The sequence below is a fragment of the Gavia stellata genome, chromosome 28 (assembly GCF_030936135.1).
Source record: "Gavia stellata isolate bGavSte3 chromosome 28, bGavSte3.hap2, whole genome shotgun sequence".
NCBI classification, from domain to species: Eukaryota; Metazoa; Chordata; class Aves; order Gaviiformes; family Gaviidae; genus Gavia; species Gavia stellata.
The window spans coordinates 3,581,438-3,603,369 of NC_082621.1; the positions used below are offsets into that span (position 1 = coordinate 3,581,438).

At 46.6% G+C, this 21,932-nt stretch overlaps 1 protein-coding gene across 5 annotated transcripts in view; it reads right to left on the bottom strand.

Moving 5' to 3' along the window:
* Positions 1-21,932, bottom strand: part of KANSL1 (KAT8 regulatory NSL complex subunit 1) — an 80,843-nt gene that overhangs the window by 12,886 nt on the left and 46,025 nt on the right. For 3 of the 5 annotated variants that reach the window (XM_059830310.1, XM_059830309.1, XM_059830307.1), the window contains exons 2-6: positions 16,164-16,305; positions 10,904-11,008; positions 5,646-5,761; positions 3,994-4,189; positions 830-995 (exon numbers count right to left, since the gene is read on the bottom strand). In XM_059830310.1, the coding sequence (XP_059686293.1) occupies positions 830-995; positions 3,994-4,189; positions 5,646-5,761; positions 10,904-11,008; positions 16,164-16,305 (725 nt within the window). The remainder of the gene's footprint in view (positions 1-829; positions 996-3,993; positions 4,190-5,645; positions 5,762-10,903; positions 11,009-16,163; positions 16,306-21,932) is intronic. The other 2 variants (XM_059830311.1, XM_059830308.1) reach the window with 1 other exon arrangement.

The following is a 21,932-nucleotide window of genomic DNA, read 5'->3' on the forward strand; positions in this document are numbered from 1 at the left end:
CACCACCAGCGGTGGTTTACACCTCAGGCAGTGAGGCACTCCCACCGAGGAGAGGAACCACTATCATCTACTTACTGCTTGGCTCTCCTGGTAAAAGTACCAGTTCCTATCATCTGTGGTTCTGTATTTTGTGATCAGAGGAAAAGGATGACAGATGGACACCAATCTCATGCAAGCCAATAGTTTTTGGTCAAAGAACAGGCTTGTATTTAATTTGGCAGCTTAGGAAGCAAAAGGCTCTGGAAACTACTTTTTCTCTCTTGGGAAAAGTCCCTACACACGAAACCTGTGAATACCCCACAGTCAGGGTTGGTTAGTTATTCCTCTTAACGATGATTAACCCTGATACCGTAACAGAGGGAAATGGGAACATCCCTTCTTTCTGTACCCTCTGAACCATGGAAGATCATTTACAATTCCTTACAAGGTCAAAACCATTTCCTGTGACTTAAACCAATCCACAAATAATTTTATACAGATGAACAAACTCTGCGGAAGCAAATATTTCTCAAGTGGTTTATAGCCACCCAGACACCAGCCAAAGACCCAGGTCCCTGTACAGACTCCCAGGCACTGCTCGGTTTCCCCACCCCGAACGGGGCTCCAGGTCAGGCTCCCATAACACGCGTTCGTAGCAGAGCAGACTTCAGATGCAACGCTTGCCTGGACCCTTCCACTCCGGTAAATGCTCTGCTCCTAAAAATAACTGCAGATGAACAAGCTTGGTCGTACCCAAGCAGGCTCCGGAGCACGTCCAAGCATCCCCTGTAACCCATCTCAGGACCCAGTCTGACAATACCCCTGGCAGCTCCGTGGGTGCTGTGCTTACCATCTGGGAATGACAGGACAGGATGGATACACGAGTCCAGCTGGGAGAGGCGCTCCAGCAAAGGGGCGTCATACTGGATTTCCAGAGTTGTCGAGCTTCGAGTGCCACACAGAGCACACGAAGGGTTCACATCACAGCTACATCGCACCAGGCTATTACGATGGACCTGGAAAAGGGAGAGAGAATAATTTCAACATATCAGAGGTCAACGTGTCTAAGGGCTCTCTTCACACGTTCCTCTGACAGCTCATGAAAAACACCCTAAAGGCTGATTTTTCCTTTTTTATACCTTGTATAAAACCTGTTCATTTAGTCTCAACTCAAAAAAGGACGCTTTCACTTTGCATAAACACAACTGAAAACTACTACTCACCAGCACAGTTTAACATCTACTAAATTTGACTAAAAGTGTCTAATTTTATCTAGGTTGAAACCTCATTTATAAAAACCATGAGGCAGCACAATTCAGTTGTCAGAGAGGGGAAAAAAAAGCCTTTTTGAGTTCAGATGGGTCAGAGAGCCATCACTATGTGTCAAGAGCTGACACCTACAGGGACATCTTTACAGAATGAAAAAAGGTGTTTTTCAACCTTGTTTCTTAAACCAGGACAGGCTTTCAATTCACAGATTTATACAGATTTTATATAGACTTCATTTATATGAAACCACTGTAGGCAGATGCACAACTGGATGTAAATCCCATACAGAGACAGCAACCCGTGATTCCTCGTCAAAATGGAAGGATGTATCAAACTGGATCCTGCAGAATTCTGTTCTGAGAGTAGTATTATTCAAATAATTTCCATTAATGACTGGAATGATGGAAGAGATAATATCCATAAGCCTTAGCAAATAACACTAGAACTGGGAAGGGCTGCAAGTACCTTGAAGGAAAGAGCTGGAAATTATCTAAAATAAATAAAATTTAATTCACTGAGAGCAAATGCAACAAGCAGACGCTTCAGTGACCAGTGAAGAGGAGAAAGAGGTAACTGAGCAGCAGTTCTGCCCAGAGGATCTGGTGGTTGTTATGGATCAGAAAATGAGCATGAATCAGCAGTGTCGTACCATTACTGAGAATTAGCACCCCACGGGGCTTTATAAACAGGATGGCTGTGTAAGACGCATGAAGTAATCCTGCAGCTCTGCTCGGCATTGCTAACATGTGAGCTGGAGGGCTGCACCCAGTTTTGGGCACATATTTCAAGAAACGTGTGGACCAAACGGAAAGGAAAACTACAAAAAAATCACAAGGTCCAAAAAAATACATCCTGTGTGCAAAACCAGAAAGACCCGTGCCGTGTTTAGTGTAGAGGTGACCACATTAAAGATCACCACATCAACTTTCACGCTTCGGGGAGAGCTTCTGAAGGGGCGAGGGGAGCTGACCAGTTTACACCAGGACTTGGACTACTGGTAACAACTTTAAGTGGCAGCCAATATTAGAAAGTTTGATTTGTTTGGTTTTGCTGTCTGAAAACCAAGACCAGCTAAGCACTCAAACAGCTTGCCTAAGGAGGTTTAGACAAACCATCTGGCATGGTATGAGGATAAAGCAGTCTGCTCTGGGGCACGGGGATGCTGTGGGTGACTGCAGGAGACCCCTTCCCGTCCTGCTTCACAAGACCAGTCCTGTTTGCAATCCAGTGCACGCTCCGGACGCACTCACCCTTTAAGCCTCTTGTCTTTCCTACAGGACATCTCCTGACATAAAAATTTCAAGTGATGTTGTATTCAGATTTTGCCAACAGTAGGCACAGTTATGGATGATCTCTACTGAAACATGAACTCTCTTGGTTGTAATTTCTGGTCACAGCAATCCACAACCACTTCGTGCTAGGCGGGAGAGTGTGGTCAACTGGACACGGTATTTCTGGACCATGACCTAGCCATCACTCAGCTTTCTCTCGAGTAACTGGAGAAGTCCACATAAATCCTCTGCTATCTGGCACAACTTCCATCCTTTGGAATTGCTCGTCTGAACCATCTCTGATTATCAAATGTATTTTAAGAATATGGTCAAAAACTAACACAGAATTAACAGACTTCAAATACTGAGTGCACAAGTCAGCATCACCTCTGAGATAGTTCATAAACTTGCAAATCACTGAAGATCTTGCAAGCAGTCACTGCAGAGGTTTACTAGAAATACCCCAGATAAAACTGCAAATGAGTAATCAGTTAAAGCTAACTCAGCTGAGTGAGGATCTATTTTGCTCAGAAAAATGTTGCTTTTTGAGCTTCTCTTTAAAACTCCAACACCTGCAGAGTGAAAACCCCCGAACCCTTGTGGTAAAGTTTGACTTGAAACAGTTTGACTCAAAGGTAAGTGGATTTTTGCCATCTATGGTTCTGCAATCATGAGAGCTACAGGCACAAAAAAGGTCCTTATTCCCTCAATTTCTAACTATCTGTCCTCCAACTGACAGTTTATGGCATTCCTAAGAGAAATTAAAAAGAATGAAGTACGGCCTTTCCTCATACTGGGAATAAACTGTATTTCCACTGAATTCTGCAAAAGGGCAAGAGAAGACTATGTGGAGAGAAGTATAAAATAAAAAAATAAATGAAAACAAAACCAAGAACGGAGTCACGGCGTTCAGAGATTTCCAAACTTAAGCAGCGGAAGCGAACACGATCACCCCGGCAGGCCTTCTGCAAGACACCCCACATACGCCTGGTCAGACAACTGTAGTTTTCCTTTGAGCAAGTAGCAGCAAGTTCCTGGGACTGTGTTAATTCCTGTGCTCGGAGTTAAGGTTTCCTGATACTTGACTTTTCAGAGCTTCTTTCGACTGCTCAGACTGTGCCATGTTGAACTACCCGGCCTGAAGTTCACCTCAGGCTGGTTGGTTTCAGAAAAGAAAACCCACATCAGAGTTCAGCATCTCCCCTCCCAGTGACAGCTATTAAAAGCCTTCAACAAATTAAAAGCTTCTCCTTCGTTTCTCCTTTACTTCTCTCCAACAGCCTTTGAAGCCTCACTGTCCTCCTCTTCCTCCCTATTTTCTTCCCCCTCTTAATGACCACTAACATTCCCAGAGCAGGGAGAGCTCTTCATGCAAAGGACAAAAGCACACTGGACCAACACATCGGTACCTGAGCCGGCTCTCTGGTGTGGAGCTTTAGCTACAAACCGCGTCAAAAAACCAAACAGCACTAACCTTTTTGGAAAGGGGCATAACGCTGCTAGGTCGAACAAGTCGTCGCTTCTTACAGCTCAGTACTGGGCGAGTGCGAGCTGCTACACACGTTCCATCCGAAGATGAAGAAACCATGTTCAGTCGTTGCTTTTTATGCAAGAGCTCCTCAGCTTCCTGGCCGTCTCCCTGAGCATGTTCTGCCAGGCCAGGCTGAAGACTGCCGAAGAAGAGAAGAGAACACAAAAGATACTGTTATTCATTCAACCATCCCACATTACCCAGCAGTACCAGCCAGGTTCATAATTCAGACCTTAGCAAACACTCTAAGCTGAGTTTAAAGCACTGCAGTTTCACGAGGCGCTAGCTTTTATTAAGCCAACTCTAATTTTTACTTTTACTTTGGTCGCTTTCCACACTCTCCCACCACTGAACCTTTGACAAAATACCTTTGGAAGTTCTGAACAAAAAATAGCATTTAAAGCCGGACACAGCAGAAGACCAAAAGCCACTCTAGACCTGAACAGCTTCAATCCTAGAATTCAGCTTCCCCCAGAATTACAGTTCAGGGCATCTTAAGACAACAGGTTCTCACGAGTCTAAATGCCAGAGAGCACGAGCAGAGAACATACAATTTTCTAGAAAAAATATCTAACCTCAATGTAAACTTGATTCTGATTAATATTTGAGAACTATACCTCTAACAACTCTCAGCAGTGACACCAGAAAGGTGCAATGTTAACATTAACCTTTCTGTTTTACGTACAAAGGACTTTCCTGTCCACACGCAGTGACCCTGCCCTACCGTGGCATCAATACACCATGCCACCTACCAAATACCAGCACAGCTCCTCATCTACGGAACCTTTTCATGTATATTTTACAAGTGTTTCATTTCTAAAAATGCAAAACATTAAAGCCCTGTGGTCTAAGGCTCTGTAGTTCAAAGGCTGCAGGCACATAAAGGGCTCTGTTATAGCCCGCAGTGTTTCAGCTGTAGCAATGAGTTAGCTGATCGGCACTTTCGACGCTTGCAGCGTCCCTGCCCAAGGTACTAAGCAAGTGCAACGGTGCAGGCAATGCTTCTCTAGCACTACCAGAACTTCGAAGCGCCGTGTGTTCAACCCTGAAATCATCCTGTAGCATAGGAGAATTTCTTTCACTTGTTTTCATTTACCCACTTAAAGACTTCCTCAACAAAAACGGCCTGGAGAAACAAAGGATTTAGAAAGTCTGACTCCCAAAATCAATGGGATTTGGATTCTTCAGTATCTCCAAAAAAAAAGTGAGCCAGTGGTTACAGATACTTCTGCAAAATAATTGCAAGCAGGCCACCAGTATGTTTGAATGATACAATTTGCAAGTGTATTAAAAATACCCATAAAGAACTGGTTTTGAACATGCTCATCGCATGGTTGCCTGCAGGGCTTGTTCATGTAAACACAGCTCAGTTTAATACCATTTTCAGAAAAACAATGCAGCAGAAAACCTCAAGCAAGCAATCTCCTCCAAAATGTTTCCAAGCACGATCTACTACCGTACTTTTTTCAAAGAGAGACCTTTTATACCATTACCAACCCAGTTACTACCAACCAGCATGTTACTGGCTGGTTTCCAATGGGACTTTGTCAAAATCATAAAAATAAAATTCTTCCCATAATATGCAAGCAGCTTACGTGTTAATAACTCCATTGACAGGTCTTGGTGCTCCACAGGGCTTGGCGGGATGGGATTCTGGAGTATTTGCAGCAGAAATACCCAAGTTCTCCAGTGGCTGGGATCCAGAAACACTCTAAGGGAGGATGAGAAAGATCATAAATTAATAAAAAAAGCTTCTTAAATAGCCACAACCTTCTTATTCCCAGTTGGTAGTTGAGGATTCTGCACTGTAGCCACGGGTTTCCACGCAGGACTTCAAAACACGGGTTCAGAAGTCACTACGTGAACAGGAGATTGGAGACGTAAGGACTTCTTAGGGAGCAGTTCTGGCAAGAGGATGGATACACGACAGCGCTTTCAACCCAAGAACCAAAGGACTTCAATTCCCCTCAGGCAACCACTAAGGAGCATGAAAGGCTGAGGTCTTTAAGGAGATTTTAGCATTTTGTCTCGATAGTGCAAACAAGTTCATAACCACCTGTAAACCTCGCAGGCGTCTTCTGAAGTTTGATGTGCTCTAAGCCACACGGCTGCAAGCTCTTGTCTAAGCACTTTGGGGGAAAACGGGAGGAGAGGGAGAGGAGAACAGACTTGCAAAACTGAATCTGCATTTTAACTGAATACCTGTGCAAACATGGTCCAAACAGCACTTTAAAAAGTATTTTAAATGAGTATGCACACAAGCTGTGGGTTTTGGATCTAAGCAGGCCAACTCTACAAAGCTAGAACCGCCTGATAAACACAAACCTTTTTGGCAGAGGAAAGTAAGTAAAAACTAAGCTAAAGACACAGAGGTCCCCAATCCCTTCTGTCTTAGGTCTGAAATACAAACGCCCTCGCTCTGCAGGGAGCAGCAGTTACTGTCTGGCTGCAGCACTCAACGTTGCACATCTCCCACTGCCCTGCAAGTGGCCTCAATGGGGGGGGACGACCGTCATCGCAGCTTCCAAGGACGCAATGGCTTTGTACCTCCGGCTAGTGACGTTCCTGCTCTCCACACCGGCCGGCACCGGCGTGGTCCAGCGTGTTTGTACCCCTGGCACTCACAGCCCCCAGTCTTATCCTCACAGCCCCTTCTTTTTGTTTTCAGACACGCTCCTCCTCCTCGCCGGGGTTAAACTTCATTTCTTCCTTCGTGCAGCACTTCCTACACTCACTGCCCATGTCTCTCTAGCTGGGTTTCCCCCTTCGCGCACGCAAGGGTGGCGGTACAGCTCAAGTACTAGTAAAAAAGACAAAAGAAAAGGTATCTACACAGATGGCTGGCCAGCCCCTCTGCTTGTCACGTACTCCATCTCAAAAGCATCAGTATTGCATTAATTAAAATCTTCCCTGCAATCACTCCCCCCAACAAAATGAACAACTAAAATCAGGCTACGGCGGTGCTGGACTAACGGTTTCCAGAATAGCAGAGACCTGACTCACCAAGGGAAGAGCAATTTCTAACACCACAGACAACTTCTGCCTGTTGCCTGTTTGAGGAACTTTGCTGAGTTTTCTACACTTCTGCTAAAAAAGACGTTTCTCCGGGGCGGGAGCAGAGACAGGAGCAGACCGATAGGCTCGTCTCCGACACTCGGTCTGAGCGCACAGACGTAGCGGGGAGATCAGATCGCGCCAGAAGCGTTACGCAAGCACAACGCGGCACACTGGCGAGGTGAAGTCAGTGCAGGAGTTGAACGTTTTCCCTCTGGGTTCCAGAGATTTGGCAAGGCTGAGCCTTCACATGACACCTCCGCCGGAGGCACCCATGGTTCGGGAGGGCGGGTACACATGACTCATAAGCTCTTTTGAAATAGGGTATTTATTTTCTTCTCCAGAAAGGGTCTTAAAGGAGGAACCCCTTCTCCAAGAGCTGTCTCCGGCTCAGTGGTTGAAGATGGGAAGAGAGGGTGACCCCTCCGCTTCCTGCGGAGGAGCTGGAAAGCATCAATCCAAAGTCTATTTATCAGAAACAGCCCAGGCTCACCTTATCACACTGACGATGGGTGTTCCCTAACAAGGCTCTGACATGAGCAACACAGGAACAAGCAGGACTGCAAGAACTGACATCTCCAGCATTGAGAGCAGGGGCAGAGCTCTTGCACCAGCTCCTCCTGGATACACCTCCCAACGCCGTGCCTTCCTCCGGGGCTGGCTGGGCAGCCAGGCTGGGATCCAGAGGAGCATTCATCACACCAGGATCACATCGATGCTCCAGACTGAGCTCTTCTCTGTGTTCTGGGTACACCTGGGGTCTGAAGTCCAGCTCTTTAGGATGCCTAGGACTCTTAGGGGGGGCATCAAAGATTCAGCTTTAGCACACTGCCTTGTTGCACATGAAACCAGGAGCCTGCAGATTGCCGGGGGCTCTCACGGCAGTAAAGAAGCTGTGTGCTGGCAGGTAGTCATGACCCAACAACACCAAGAATGTCCCCCCTATTCCCAAAAACCCCAAACAAAGCCAGACGGGTTCAGACCCTCACCTGTTACTAGATACAAACCCCTAATGCAGGGAAAAGCCTTACCAAGACACTCCATCAATATATTTTCTCATTTATTATTAAAAATTTGAAGTGCAACCCCCTTGCTAGACCAGCAATACAAGCAATGAACCAATATCAACAGCCAGGTTATTTCTTCGGGGCTTCGTGTTATTCCCATCTTTAGGCAAAAATACTTATTCACATACTGAGCTTCCAGTTCCCAACAGACGTTCCCAGACCTTCTTTGCAAAGCCCTTCCCTCCACTGTCGATAGGATTAGTTCCTCCTAGGGATTATCAGCCACATCCCACATATCAAGCCGATGCCCGAGGACACGTATCCTGCATTCACGCTGGCCAACGGAGTTACCCACAAGCTGATGAGATCCAAAGGGGAGCTGGGGATGAGAGGGGATGGATTCCCTTACTCCACGTTGCAGACCTGTCTCTTACTCTGCCAGTTTGGGGGAGGAGGGGAAAAAAAAAGGGAGAAAAAAAAAAACGCACCTAATTCTATGCAGCCCAAAGAGTGCCAAAATGATAAGCACCTCTCCAGGAGAGGCCCAAGAGATACCCTTCCAGTAAGTGTCCTAACGCAACAGGAATGGTCCCTGGGCTAATCTCTGGCTCAGAGCAGATCAAGGCTCTGACTCAACACCCCACCCTTATGAGCAAGTCTAATTAAGCACAAACCCGCCAGCAGCAGGGTGTAGAAGCCGGGTGCCTGGAGGCAGTGTTTCTGGTGGCCGACACCTCCAGCGCTGCTGCAGAGAAGCAGGCAGCACCCAGTGATGTGCGTGTCCAGCAGCAGCCACGTGTGGAAAGGGAATAAAAAGTCTGTTTTGGGAGGAGTTACTCTCCCAAACAGCAAAGACGGCTGCAGGAGTAGCCACAAGAAGGTGCCAAGTAGGAACCTGCAGCCTGCTTTACACTGAAAGTGTTGTTCTTCACTGCTCTCAGAATCTATTATTTGTGTCGCTGTTACCTCCAAGACCTGCAAGAGAGATCGGATCTCCATCACACTAGCGTTGCAGTAATAAAAGTCCCCGTCTGAAGAGCTCATGCCAAGTGAAAGGGATGAGAAAAGGGACAAAGCAGGAAATGAATAAACACAGCAACAGCGAGATGGCTGTGAGCAGCAAAACCAGACAGCACTGGCCAAGCAAGCATTTTCTTTTCCATACATCAAAAATCTACAGACATCTCCTATTCTCTACATACACAGAAGATGTCTAAGACAATCTAAAAAAGGACAATGTGATGATTTTCTAAGTATATGGAAAACGTCTTCAGTGCGTAGGGACAAAGTCAGGTGGGACACAGTCCTTCCATCTGCAGATTCCAGGCTGAAAATATACTCGTGTCAAATAATCATCCTGATTTAAACAGATAAGGAAGAAAATATTCTTCCTATCACTGTTAAATTTGATCATTTATTTCCGTTATCAGCCTGCTATTAAAGATTAGCTCCCAAATAACAGCCAATTCATCAGTGCAGGAGCACGCTATTTCTGAAGCGAATTGGAGCACGCTGTCACTGCCCTTATTATTCTCCAAGTGCTTTTTGGGTTAAAGCATGAAAAGAGGGGGGCCACACGACAGACGGACATCACTGTTCCAAACCAGACACTGCGTAATGCTCGTGATTCAATCACGATCCGAGCAGCCCCTGTCATCCTGGCTCTCCAGCCTCCCGTCGCTCCTCCAGCGCGGCTCTGTTTTCACCTGAAGTACCATCTACTATTTCAGTCATGAGCAAAACCTGTTCATTGTACCAAATTACACAGCAGAGTTTTGGGTTCAGGTAATCTGCTACTTAAAGACTTAAATTCCAAACACGCATCTGAAAGCCAGTGTCAAGAGAGGAGACGTTTTATTACAATCACTCGTAATAACCCCTTTGCGGTCCGGTGTTAATAAAAAATTTCACAGTATTTCGTATCATCATTCAGTATCAGGAAAACTCGGACAAAGTCTTGCCAGTGATAGGAGAAATCACTTGAAGTACAATTTTACAGTGACTTCTAGTTAAGTTTTTTATCTGTATCAACTACATTGAATACTGGTCTATGAAACTCAAGCACTCCCATTGCCGTGAAGCTCCGTTTCTCCCCAAACGCAACATTAGGACAGAAAAGCAGGAGCGCTGCAGCTCGGTAGCAGGAGTTTGAGCCACGAAGGGACCACCCTTCTCTTAGTGCTATACCACAACTTCAAAATCCTCCATTTTAATACGTCCATGTGTCCCACAGGATCAAAAGTAATCACAGCCAGGCTGAACAGTACGATCAAGCCTTTAGTCTGTGGCCTACATTTCTGCATTAAATAATAAATACCTGGCACTTCGCATAGTTTCCAGTGCATCTCCCTGAAATCATGAATTCCCTTTCCAAGGGATAACACTCAGGCAGATATTAATAGCCACATCTTTAGAAGCCTTTGCTAATTGTGCTGCTCTCAGTTTAAGGTACTTTTTTGCTAGAGGGAAAGGATTAGTTAGGATTTTTAAGCTTCACAAAATGCTAACGCATATTACAAAGGTACCCCGAGGAACCCCGTTCAAGAAGGTGTTTAAATCCTATCGTTTATTAACCCCAAAATAATCTGGGAGGGGGCGAGCTACACGGACCAACCGATCGGCGATTCCCACGTGAAGTCCCACAGAGAGGTGCTTCTGCAGGAGGCCAGTCCCATGCCAGACACATGGTTTGAGCACCGCTCTCCACCACAGCTTAAAGGATGAACCTTTCCTACCCAAAATTCATGAAGGTGAAGTATCTGGACCCAGTCACTTCTGCTGCTGGCACTTACCAGCCGGTCAGCCCCAGGCTCCAGCTTAACTTCAGCACTAACGGGACGGGATGCATCATCTACTGCAGGATCAGGGGGTGATGCTTCACCAAGAACTATCAGCCCCTGGAAGAGAGGGAACAGGAATTATCTGTGGGTCCTTCGGTCTCAGCAGGGAAACTCTGCATCCATCGTCCCCCAGAAACTACAACCGCTGCACAGCGAGGCTTGCATTCCCACCGCGTTTTTCAGACACGATGCCAAACCGAATCCCTTGCTGCCCGGATTTTCCTGACATCTAAGCTGAACTCGGAGGGGGAAGGACAGTGGCTGAAGCCAGATCACATGCCTTCAGCCCATTAATAGTAGACAGTTAGCTCCCTCTCGGGCAAAACTGCTGAAACGCTGCTGCCATCCCGCTTCCCACCCCTTCCCCTCCTCCTGCACACGAGGAGGTTCAGCGAGCTGCATGCCAGCGAAACCAAAGAGAACGTTTTGCTGTAGTGCAGAGCAGGAAACGACTGCTTTCATAGTACAAAGTGGAACTCGCCACCACAGCCAAGCAAACAATTCTGAGCGGGTGCCAAAAATCTACAGTCAAACTTGTTACTCTGAGCAGATTTTTTTTTCAAAGAAGCGATATTCACAAAATTCAATTAGGAAAGAAAAGCACTGATAAACAAGCCATTGCTATAAACCTAGCGGGACAAAGCACAGTGGCAGAGCACTGTTTTATCAGGCTTAACATATGTTGTCCTGTTTATGTTTTACTCTAAGTGAAGCCTACTCTAAAGGCAAGACTGCTTTCTCTCTCAACAAGACAAAGTAAAATAAAATCATTATAATTATGCGTATTCTGAGCTATACTATAACAAAGCAGGCTAAAATGCGCAAGGGATTAGAGAGTTAGTGGAACCTACAAGCCATAAATATAGTCCAGAACAAAGACGAGCCAAAACAAGTTTGCATTTGGTCAAACAAGGAACTATGGAAAGGGCTGCTCAGAATAAGAACAGGCGGATCAGTCATCTGAGAAAAATTCTGGAGGTTGCACAGTGTGTCACAAGAAAGTGAGCCTGGAAGGGAACCTGGATACGTTATCTGGAGAGAGGAGAGAGCTACAAGGCTTCCCTCAAAAGTCCACAAAGTCAAATCTTGCATGACCGATGCCATGGCAAGTGGCCATGGAAGTCGCTCCTAAGGCTGATCTTACGCCTTGACACAATCTTCTATGCAACAGATCGGTGGCTTTCCAGAAAGATAGTGGTAGCTCATAGTTCAGGGATACATTATTTAAAAACAGTTCATAAACTAAACACAACTGTACGTGGCCTCTGACCAGCAATGAGGAAGTAGCCAGCTTCCAGAATAAACATGATGACGATTTTCTAGAGTTTTCTGACATCCCAGAAGGATGTTTAGTGGATGAGAGAGGCTGGAAGTCTAAACTCAATTAAACACTGCTGTGCTTTTCCTCTGCTCTTGAAAGATCCCTCTCCGAAAGCAACCCATCACATTTCGCCATTGCTTCTAAAAACATCCTCAGGCATGCTTCAGCAAAGAGGTCGGTCATCTCCAAATGTCAGGTGCAGGAGACAGTGGATGTGAAAAAGGGAGAAACTGGGACTGAATGCAAAATTGGAACCAAGGAAACTGCTTCCCTTTGACACTACGGAAAGCACTTGGGCTTCTCATTTGCTCAACAGAAGAATGAGATGGGGAAGCATGGGCATGAGGAACAGAAACAGCCACCAAGGACTTCTGCCTTCAGTTTAAGGAAGAGGATGAAGGGAGCTGCTCCACGCCTCCGGAAGGAGCAGTAATTAATTCTACATACTGTGGGGATTTGTTTAGAAGTATGTCTCTTTACTGGTGACTTTGAAGCAGAGGCAATGCTTAACACAGCCTTCCCTGTGACAGTCACAGCTTTGGTTTTCGTGCCCTCGTACAGAAGCTGCACTGCCCAAACCTACCGGGCACGCCAGCCGTCCTCTCCCAGCTCCCAGCCCACGAGACAGCCTCTACGGACCTACAGACCTGCAGGTTGGATGGCATCTTCCTACTGAAGGCTCGCGCTCTCTGCTTTGCTTCTAAGAGTTTTAAATCTCTGGTATTCATACACTTCTGAATAATAGAGAGGAATTAGAAGGGCAACATCAAATTTCCAACTCCCTTTCAGGAAAGGGAAAGGAGCAGCGCATGTGAATCATTCCAAGGTCACACAATACTTGCTTTTCACCAGCATTCTCCAAAACAAAGAAAAAGGAAGCTGCCCCCCCCGCCCGAATATTTATGGGCAAGTTTGCTGCTTCTTTACTCCCAGTTTTATCACTAACTATGGTATTAATGAGAAGTCAATAGTACAGGTATCAGATGGAGACAGATAGAGAGATAGATCTCAGATGTCTCACACTCCTGTAATAGTCAGCAGCTTCTGCCAACGGGCTAATGGGTGAGGAAGAGGACTGACACACATTAAGACGCATCAGAAAGAGATTGAGTGTCCTAAACAGCCCCACAGAGGGACAGCAGCATCCCTTATCGTGCCCTAAGCCCGACATACCACGGCAGACACAGGAAACTCATGTGAGAGCTGCAAATTCCTCCAGCAAAGGCTCCTCCTAACTCCCATCCCACCCTTCCCATCACGTGTTTCTCCTGACTCAGCAGCTCCGACCAGAGCACAGCCCTCCCCACAGGACAGGCTGCACACAGATCAGACCAAAACATCGAAGGGAACACAATGAACCCATTTCGGATGGTCTGGGAACAAGTTGAACCTGGGTCTGCAGAGATGATGTGCAAAACAACCCAATCTTTAAGGAGTTTTGGTCACTTTATCTCAACCAAGTCTGCCACCGCACAAAACTCCTGCAGGAGCCCTTCGTCTTAATTTACCTCTTATTCCATCTAAGAGTGAAACTTGTTAAGAGACACAGAAAGAGAGAAAAAAATGCCGTTCGTTCCTTTTCAAACACGGAGCATCTGCCACCCACACATGGCGGGAGGTGCAAAGACTCTGCGTGGGGGGACCGGCACTGTGCCACACCCATCTCAAGAAAGGCCCAACAAAGCACATTTGTGAGAAGAAGCAAAACCACCCTATTACCTTCATGGACATCCAGTCCCTTAAATTAACTGCACACGCTCTTCAAAACCAGCACAAAATCGAAGGCACAACAGCCCGCTATTTTTAAGCACCAGAAAACACAGTACTTTACAACTAACTTTGAACACATGCTCACTGATTTGTTGTTTTCCTCCACATCTCACCAGGCTCCAAATGAGCTGATCCAAATGTGCTGAAAACACAATTACTGCCGAGACACCCAGGCAGCAGTGTACCTTCAAAACAGAAGGTTGTTTTCAACTGCCTGGTCCTGCTCTTGCTTTGATTTGACAAAGCAATGCATCTTTCTCGAAGGCTACACTGAGATGTAAACTTCAACAGAGAAAGGTAATTAACCTAAAAAAGGCATAAAATAGAATAGCAACTTTGAATTCCTGCAGCAGCTACATTTTAACCTCCTTATGGCCAAATAAACTAGAGTAATGTTGATAGAAAAAACAAGGTGTCTCCAAATTCCTTAATTGTTGTCCTTCTACAATTTGAAGCCAAATCCATTCCAACAAGACTCTTGTATTACTGAAACATGCACTCGTTTCTCCGGTCTCCTATACCTGTCCCAAGCTGCTTTGATGAATCTTATTCTGAGTTTTTCATTGATGAAAACAGAACACGTTTTACAAGGCACCCTTGAGCTCACCGACACCAAGACAATGACAGCTGGGTGCAAGCGGTGATCTCCATGAAGTCCTATCAGAAAGATGGGGTATTCGATAGTCACTTTCTTGTTCAGGGAGAACAGCCACTACCAAATCCTCAACACCTGAACTCTTCTGCCACTCTAAGTGGCATGCTTTATCTTCAATTCAGGTATTGGGTTATCACAGTTGAGGAGTTTTTGTTTGAACAAATCAACAATGATGACATCCTGTTTTCCAATGTACTTTTCAACTTTGACAGAACACCGTGACGTTCTCCTTTCAGACCTAGAGACTGCAACCTTAGATAAAAACATATGGGATGCTTGTAGCCATTATCAGGCCACTTTACGAGTCTGTCAAGTTGCCATCATCTGGTGAAAGCACTGGATCTTCCACTTCATTAGATGAGTTTTCTCGTTTCTTCCATTACTTCACTTTTAGCATATAAGCGTTTAGCTACTTTGTATTTTATACTTAGAAACCATCTTGCATGATCGGCTTTCTTAAGACAGAAGGAAGACGATTCTTTCTGCAACTGGTTCATTAATTTGACATACAGTCCGCTTCCCAGAAGCCTTTTGCTCTAATCTCGGTAACGCATTCCCTTCAGCAAGCCATGCTCTTCCACCCAGTCGTTCATAGCCCGCCCTCACTCAATTAGCCTGTTTTTCCACATAGCTGCATAAAAGTCCAGTCTTCCTCCCCTGCCTGTGCTTTCTACCCGCCTGGAAGCCTCTCTCCCCGCCACCCCCAGAGCACCCTACATCTTGGGAAAAGCGTTTGCCGGACTCTGAATTCCTGAGGATCTGTAAGTTGATGCAATACCATGAGCCACAAACTCCAGACATTCCTCCCTCCAAGGCCTGACATTTAGACGTGCATGCCTGAACAAGTCTCGATAACAATTCCTTCCTCGTCCCTTCTCTGCTCTCCCCCATTCTCCTGCCATCTGAGAGCAAGTCTGAAAAAAATAATTCCTTCCACAGAGAAAGGTCAGCACCTAGAAACAGTCTTTTTTTATAATACAGACTCAATTTCAAGCCTGTGCTATGTGATAGCATCTGAAGCTAACTTCCTCCACAGTTCCCTCCCTTCCCCAGTAAGTCTCTTGTTAAGTTGTTCCTTATCCTCATCTTCAGCTACTCCCACAAAGAAAGAATGGGAAGGCTTTTTAAAAAAAAAAAAATCAAATAAAGAAGAGAAGGGCTTGAACAATGGGGAACAGCAACACGCATGTAAAAGCAACAGTTTTGTTCAGTACCCAAAGACTGGCTTTAAAGTAAGGTATCGCTCTCTTCGTGTTACCATATTGAACCAGGGAAAAGAATTACACTCAGCCCATGCCAAATAGCATTACAGTTAGTCACAACCATGCAATATGCTTTTGGAGAGATGCAGGGCGAAAAAAAGCATCGGACTTTGCATATGCACTTTCCACTGCATCAGAAGACAGAGCCATTAGGAGGCAGACGAAGTAAAATCACACGTATCCAAACGCACTCCTGGTCCTCACCTTATTTGCTCTAATCTGCTTGTAAATGTCCGTTTGCTGCCGGATTCGGTATTCCAGGTCCGAGACGTGGGCTTGGAGCCAATTCCAGCGACTGACGATGGCTGCACGGTCTGCTGCCCATCTCCACTCTGCCCTTCGCCTCCTGGAAAAACAGAGAGGGGAAGGGGGGATTATTTTGAGTGTGATTTTAATTATACAGTCCACAAAAAACCCTAGCAGAACTGACAGATAGATCAAAAGCTACATACTGAATGGCATGACTGATACCATCTAGCCACTGCTAATAATTACCAACCAAACTACAGACGTGCTATAAAAGCCATGCCTTTGCAGAGCAATATTAAAACAAGTTTCGGTACCCAGTGATTGAAGTCCTGCCTATGCAAGCGTTAAGATTTTATTCCGCGCTTAGCTGAACCAGCAGCTCCAGTCCTACCTGGCCACATCCGCCAGACCCACTTTACCAAGTCTTGGAGAAAACAAACCCCATCTGCCCTCCCTGCCTTGACATAGCCTCTTTAAAAAACGACCTCAATCATCAGTCACAAAATATGCCTGAACACCGGTGCGTACCACGTGGCCACAATTAAAACTCAGTGGCAAGTTTCACAACACACCATCATTCGGTTTTACGAGTAACCACTGTTTGGAGATGAGCAACAGAGCTAACAGCGCCTTGCACAAGCTGCTCCCCTGCAATGAGGTTTTGCAAAGGAAAGTGGGCAACAGTAAATTTGATTTCTGCATCTGATGGCTTGACTGAGCAAACAAAGAAGCCAAGAAAAAACATCAGAGAATTACCAAGTGAGCGACTCCTCCTGATCTCCGGGGCTCAGAGGTGCAATGTGAGAGAAGGCGAGCACATGTGGGCACACGGGGGGAACCCACACACTTTGCAACTCTTGACTGATTTCCTACCTTCGTTACCTCTGCTGCAAACACAAAGTACGGTTCTGCAGGAGCATAAATACACTTTCTCTAGTGCATGGACTACACCGCTGCATTTTACGGTCAACTGTTACAAAAACACCCTTACTCTCTACTACCGCACTCCAGGGCAGAAAGGAACACAAAGATGGTAAAGTATGTATAAATCCACGGCTCCACTCTCCCACATTAAAAGCCATAATATCATGAAAACATACCCTCAGCATCCTGATTCTGGTGGATAAATATTAAGGCTACCCAGAAAGGAAGACAACTGCAACATGGTGCAGAAACAAAGCATCAGCAGAAAGCGCGTGCACAAATCCAGTGCCACTGCACAAAGCCTTTGCCACATCTGGATGTTTGGCAATGAAGAAATTAATCACAAAATAATTCCCTTTGCACATCTCCCCCTCCTTCTGTAGCACTTTTGAACCCAGCGAGAGCACATGGGGCAGGGGAGCCACAGCAATGTCCAGATTTTTCTTCCAAAATCTAACCAAGAAGTCTTCTGCTGACATCAACCTGTTTCAAAGCTGAAACCAACCATTAGAGCAAAAGCAGCACGTGGTAAATGAGATTACTACTGAAGCACCCCCAGCTCCAGAGAAGGTAAGCAACAGCAATAATCAAGCTCTTAGAAAAATCTACACCTCCTATGCATCTGCCCTTATTTAGGCGTACTGCTACCAAATGCACTTGCCTAAAAAAAAAAAAAAAAGGCACCAAGGTCATTACAAGTTTCAAATCAATTAATAGAAATACCCTGAAAAGGAGGAGTTGGTTCCTTCGAACTGCAAGCGAAACCCACAAATTTAGAACAAGACATGTTCTCTGTATTCTTGCTGGACCTCCCGGCTGTGTGGGCGATGTCGCTTCAGTGCCAATTTAGATGAGGCCAGATTTCCACCAAAATGGGCAATTGTATCCGCTGCCTACAGTCCGTGCTCCCAGCCCTTTCCAAGACTATTTTCAAAGCACTTTTAGGAGCTTAAGTCCTTCTCTCTGGAATATTTCCCTGTGTGAAGTGCCTGCTCTATTTTGATCAAGGTTGACCTTACGTTTGGTGGAAATTTTAATATTTATTGTAGATGGATGCCACAGCAAGGCCAGATCTTAATCCTCCATCAGTTACACCGAGGATACAGTCAGCAGAGCCTGCGGCAAAAGGCGGCCAAGGCAGCTGAGCACCGGGGCTGGGTAAAGCTCTGACATACCCTACCAGCAAGGCAGAGTGACCACGGGGTTAATCCGGTTTACAATGGGCTCAGCAGTTGCCAACACCACCCCAGCATCACCCGATCACGCAGCTCTAATCCAGCTCTCCGGCCCAGTCATGCTTCACCAAGGCTAACGCCTTGCAAGCTTCACGGTCCCTCCTCCCCACAAGGGATCTCCAGTCTGAGCCGAAATGGCACGAAATCCCCTCCACGACACCGGAGGGTAGAAAGGCAGCGTTTGGGAAACAGATCTTCTCCCTTATCTCGCAGAGACGTTTCTCTGAGCATCGCTGGAAAAGCGGTGCTGCTCTGACTCAATCACCCCCAAGACTGACAGCATTTTCACGTCGTAGTTCCCCACAAGACTTTCCAGAACACGTTACTTCTCTGCCAGCCAAGCTTCAGTGAAATTCTACCATACTCTCATTTCAGAAGCTAAGAACAATTTTACTGGAGAAGAGTTCATCTTTTTTTATAGCTTAAAAACAGGAAAGACCTCTGCAATGGCTGTGTCTGCTTTTATGGCATCTTCAGCATCTGTGGATGCAACAGACTATGCGGACCCCTGGAAAGTTTAGGGCTCTAAGCCAGACCTCAGCAGGCTTCAGTTTGCTCGCTGGGGATCCACGTAGCGTTGGGAATTGTTTTTAGAAAGATCGAAAGCTGCTGAGAGCACCTCCAAACCGCCAGCTCCTTTGCTTGCCTCTGCAATGTTATAAAGCACTTATGGAACAATACTGGCCTGCTCCGTTAAATACATCTCATGCTTTTGCTCAGATTACACAGAAATCGAGATGAAGTAAAAAACCACTTTACGCCCATTTAGATTCCTAAGGGCAGAGTAAGCAGCAGCGGACCTGCTCTTCACCTTAAAATCAGGACACATCCTACCCCAGAAAAACCCACTAGATTTAAACCAAAAATAAACCAAGAAAGCGAAACAGTAACGTATACTTCATCCTCTGACACCCTGCAGCATAGGTGGAGGAGGGGAAGAGACATAATGACGGCTCAGCCGCGCTTTCCAAAACAGTATTGAGCGTATTGTGGTCCTCTATGTTTAGAATTAAGCCTTTTCCAGAGCCTGTTCAATTACACCCTTTGCTGCGATGTGCTGTCAGCAACATATATGTGTTTTCCTCACGCAGATCAGCTTTTGGATAACAAGTTGTGTAGCTTCTTTAGCTTTAATCGCTATACAAATACTCTGCAAGAACGATTATTTTCTCGACTAGCACTACAAAGTAGCAACCACGCACAAAATACAGCACCTGAAGTCGCTGCAGTCAGCACCGGCAGTCACCTGAAACCTCAACCAGACACCGGGCTCTGGGGGGAGGGAAAGCCACTTCCTTTCTTTCTAAACATTAGGGACTTCAACATGACAATTAATAAAAGCGTTTATTGCACTTGCCCGAAACGGGTTTTGGATTAAGCCGAAGACAATAACCGAAGAGGCGGCCAGATGGCTGCGGAGAGCGGCGTCGCTGCAAGCGGGCTGCACGGCTCGTCTTGAGAGTGGTCTTGTGCTTCGAGAGGCAAAGCTGGCACGGTGAGTGATGTGAGCAGCAGCAAAGCAGTTAAATCCTACATCCTCCAAGGGAAACCGTTCAGCGTGCCGCTGCACGCATGTGCGCTGTGCGACTGCAAGCGCTTGCACAAAATAGGCTATGAAGGATGGCATGGGACAGCCCCTCCAGCTGGGACAGGAGGGTAAGCTCATGAAACAGTACAGAAAATTCATTATTTAGGAGCCTGATCCTTTTAAAAAACAATTTCGCAGGTAGACTCATTTCCCTTCTGACGGCGCCGCTGTGCGCAGGAGAGCGGCCGCAGCAGACGATGCGACAGGAGCGACAGCCGCCCCTCGCCTGCGCACGCCCAGCTGGCGCGGCACTCAGCTTGACCGACAAGGACAGCGTCCTGCAAACTTAAGCAGATGGTGCTTATTGTAAATAGTGCGCGCGCGCGCGCAGAATTAGCAGCCTTACGTCTCCTCTCGCGGAGGGAGCCCGCACATGCCCGGAAGGTGCCCAAGAGGGCTGGGACGGAGAGGAAAGAAGCGGGGAGCTGAGCCAAGCTCAGCCCGCAGGGTTATAAATACTGTGGGAGGCTGCGGGGCTTCATGGGAAGGGGGCAAGGGAAGAACGGGATCCCTCTCCCCGTTCATGGTGAAAGACCTCAAATCCTGCCCTTTGTGGCTGTAGCAGGGCAAAGTCTCAAACCGGTGCCAACAGCTCTTGCCCCACGGTGCCGGGCTCCAGGCGTGCTGTGCCGTGCTTGCCTCTCTAGCAGAAACGCTGCATAGCCTTTAGGAAACTACAGGAAGAAACTTTATCAACATGACAAATTCTAGGAGGTAAACACTTCTTCCCCAAAAAACTCAGCAATTAGTTTAATATGACTGCAGAAGGGTGGGGGTGGGGGGGCAGCAGGGAGAAATAAATCCCGTGTTCTATCAGTCCAAGTCCTTGGGATGGGCTGCAGTCCTCCCCTAAGTAAAAATCACGCAACTGTGGGTTAAAATAAGTTATCCTAAACGTCAGCTCCAGAAAACAAAACCCACCAGCCAGGTGCTCCTGCCAGGCAGCAGTGTCCCTGTTTCGGAGGCGAAAGAGCCAACGGGACAGAAAGGTGACCAGCGAGCTGCCAAGGGGCAGGGCAGCCAGCCCTGCACACCACAGAGCTTGGCTTCGGGTAGTTCAGAACAGGGTGTGTGCTCTCGTTTTGTTATTTTTTTTAATAAGCAGTATCAACAGAGCCCTGCCAATGAACACAGCAATACCTCGGTCGATGCATTTCCAGCGGTATAACCTGTGCTAGACCCAGTTCAGTCGTCTCAGCAGTCGCGGTGCTGTAAAAGCTGTACAAGTTCCAAAGAGACAAGCCCTCCCTAACACAACCTCCACCTAGGATACGGGCTTAAACCAAGCCCATGTATAAAAATCAAGTCAAGGCTGTCCACAAAGCACTGCTGGGTGAAGACGCACAGGGATCTTTCCACTTCCAAGGAACGGCACACCCGTGCCCTCCTCCCACGAGCATGTTTTACATACTGCTGCCGGCCGGTTTTGTACCAGCCAGTCTTACCAGACACACGTTCATTTTGCTTCTTCTGGAGCTCAGAGAAGCTGCACTGCCTCCCTCCACCATGCGACTGGTGTGAGAAGCCCTTGCCGGCCATCAGTCCGTCTTGCTTTCTGCTGGGTTCACGCAGCTGAATGCCAACGGGACGGACAGCGATGGCACCGACAAACTGGGGGAATTAGAGATTAGCAGAATTATTTTTCACCAGGAGACTGCCCTACTAAAGGCCCATCTGCAAAGTGAACAGAGCAGATCTACCAGCTGCTGCTAAACCATCCTGATAATGACACAGAGCAGTACAGAAAAATGAAGTTAAAAGATTTCAGGTTGGAAAGTTCCAGGCTGGAGGGGAACTACATATGAGAACCACTTCTAGGAGTCAGCAGTAATGAATGAGAAGCAGCCGCCGGGGTCTGGAGTGAGATTGTTTCTGCCACCCAGAGCACTTCAGCAAACCCAAATCATCTTGATGTTAAATGAGTAATAACAGATCGCGCTGGAAGAAAGAGAGTCGACGCCAGGAAGAGAGAAAAAT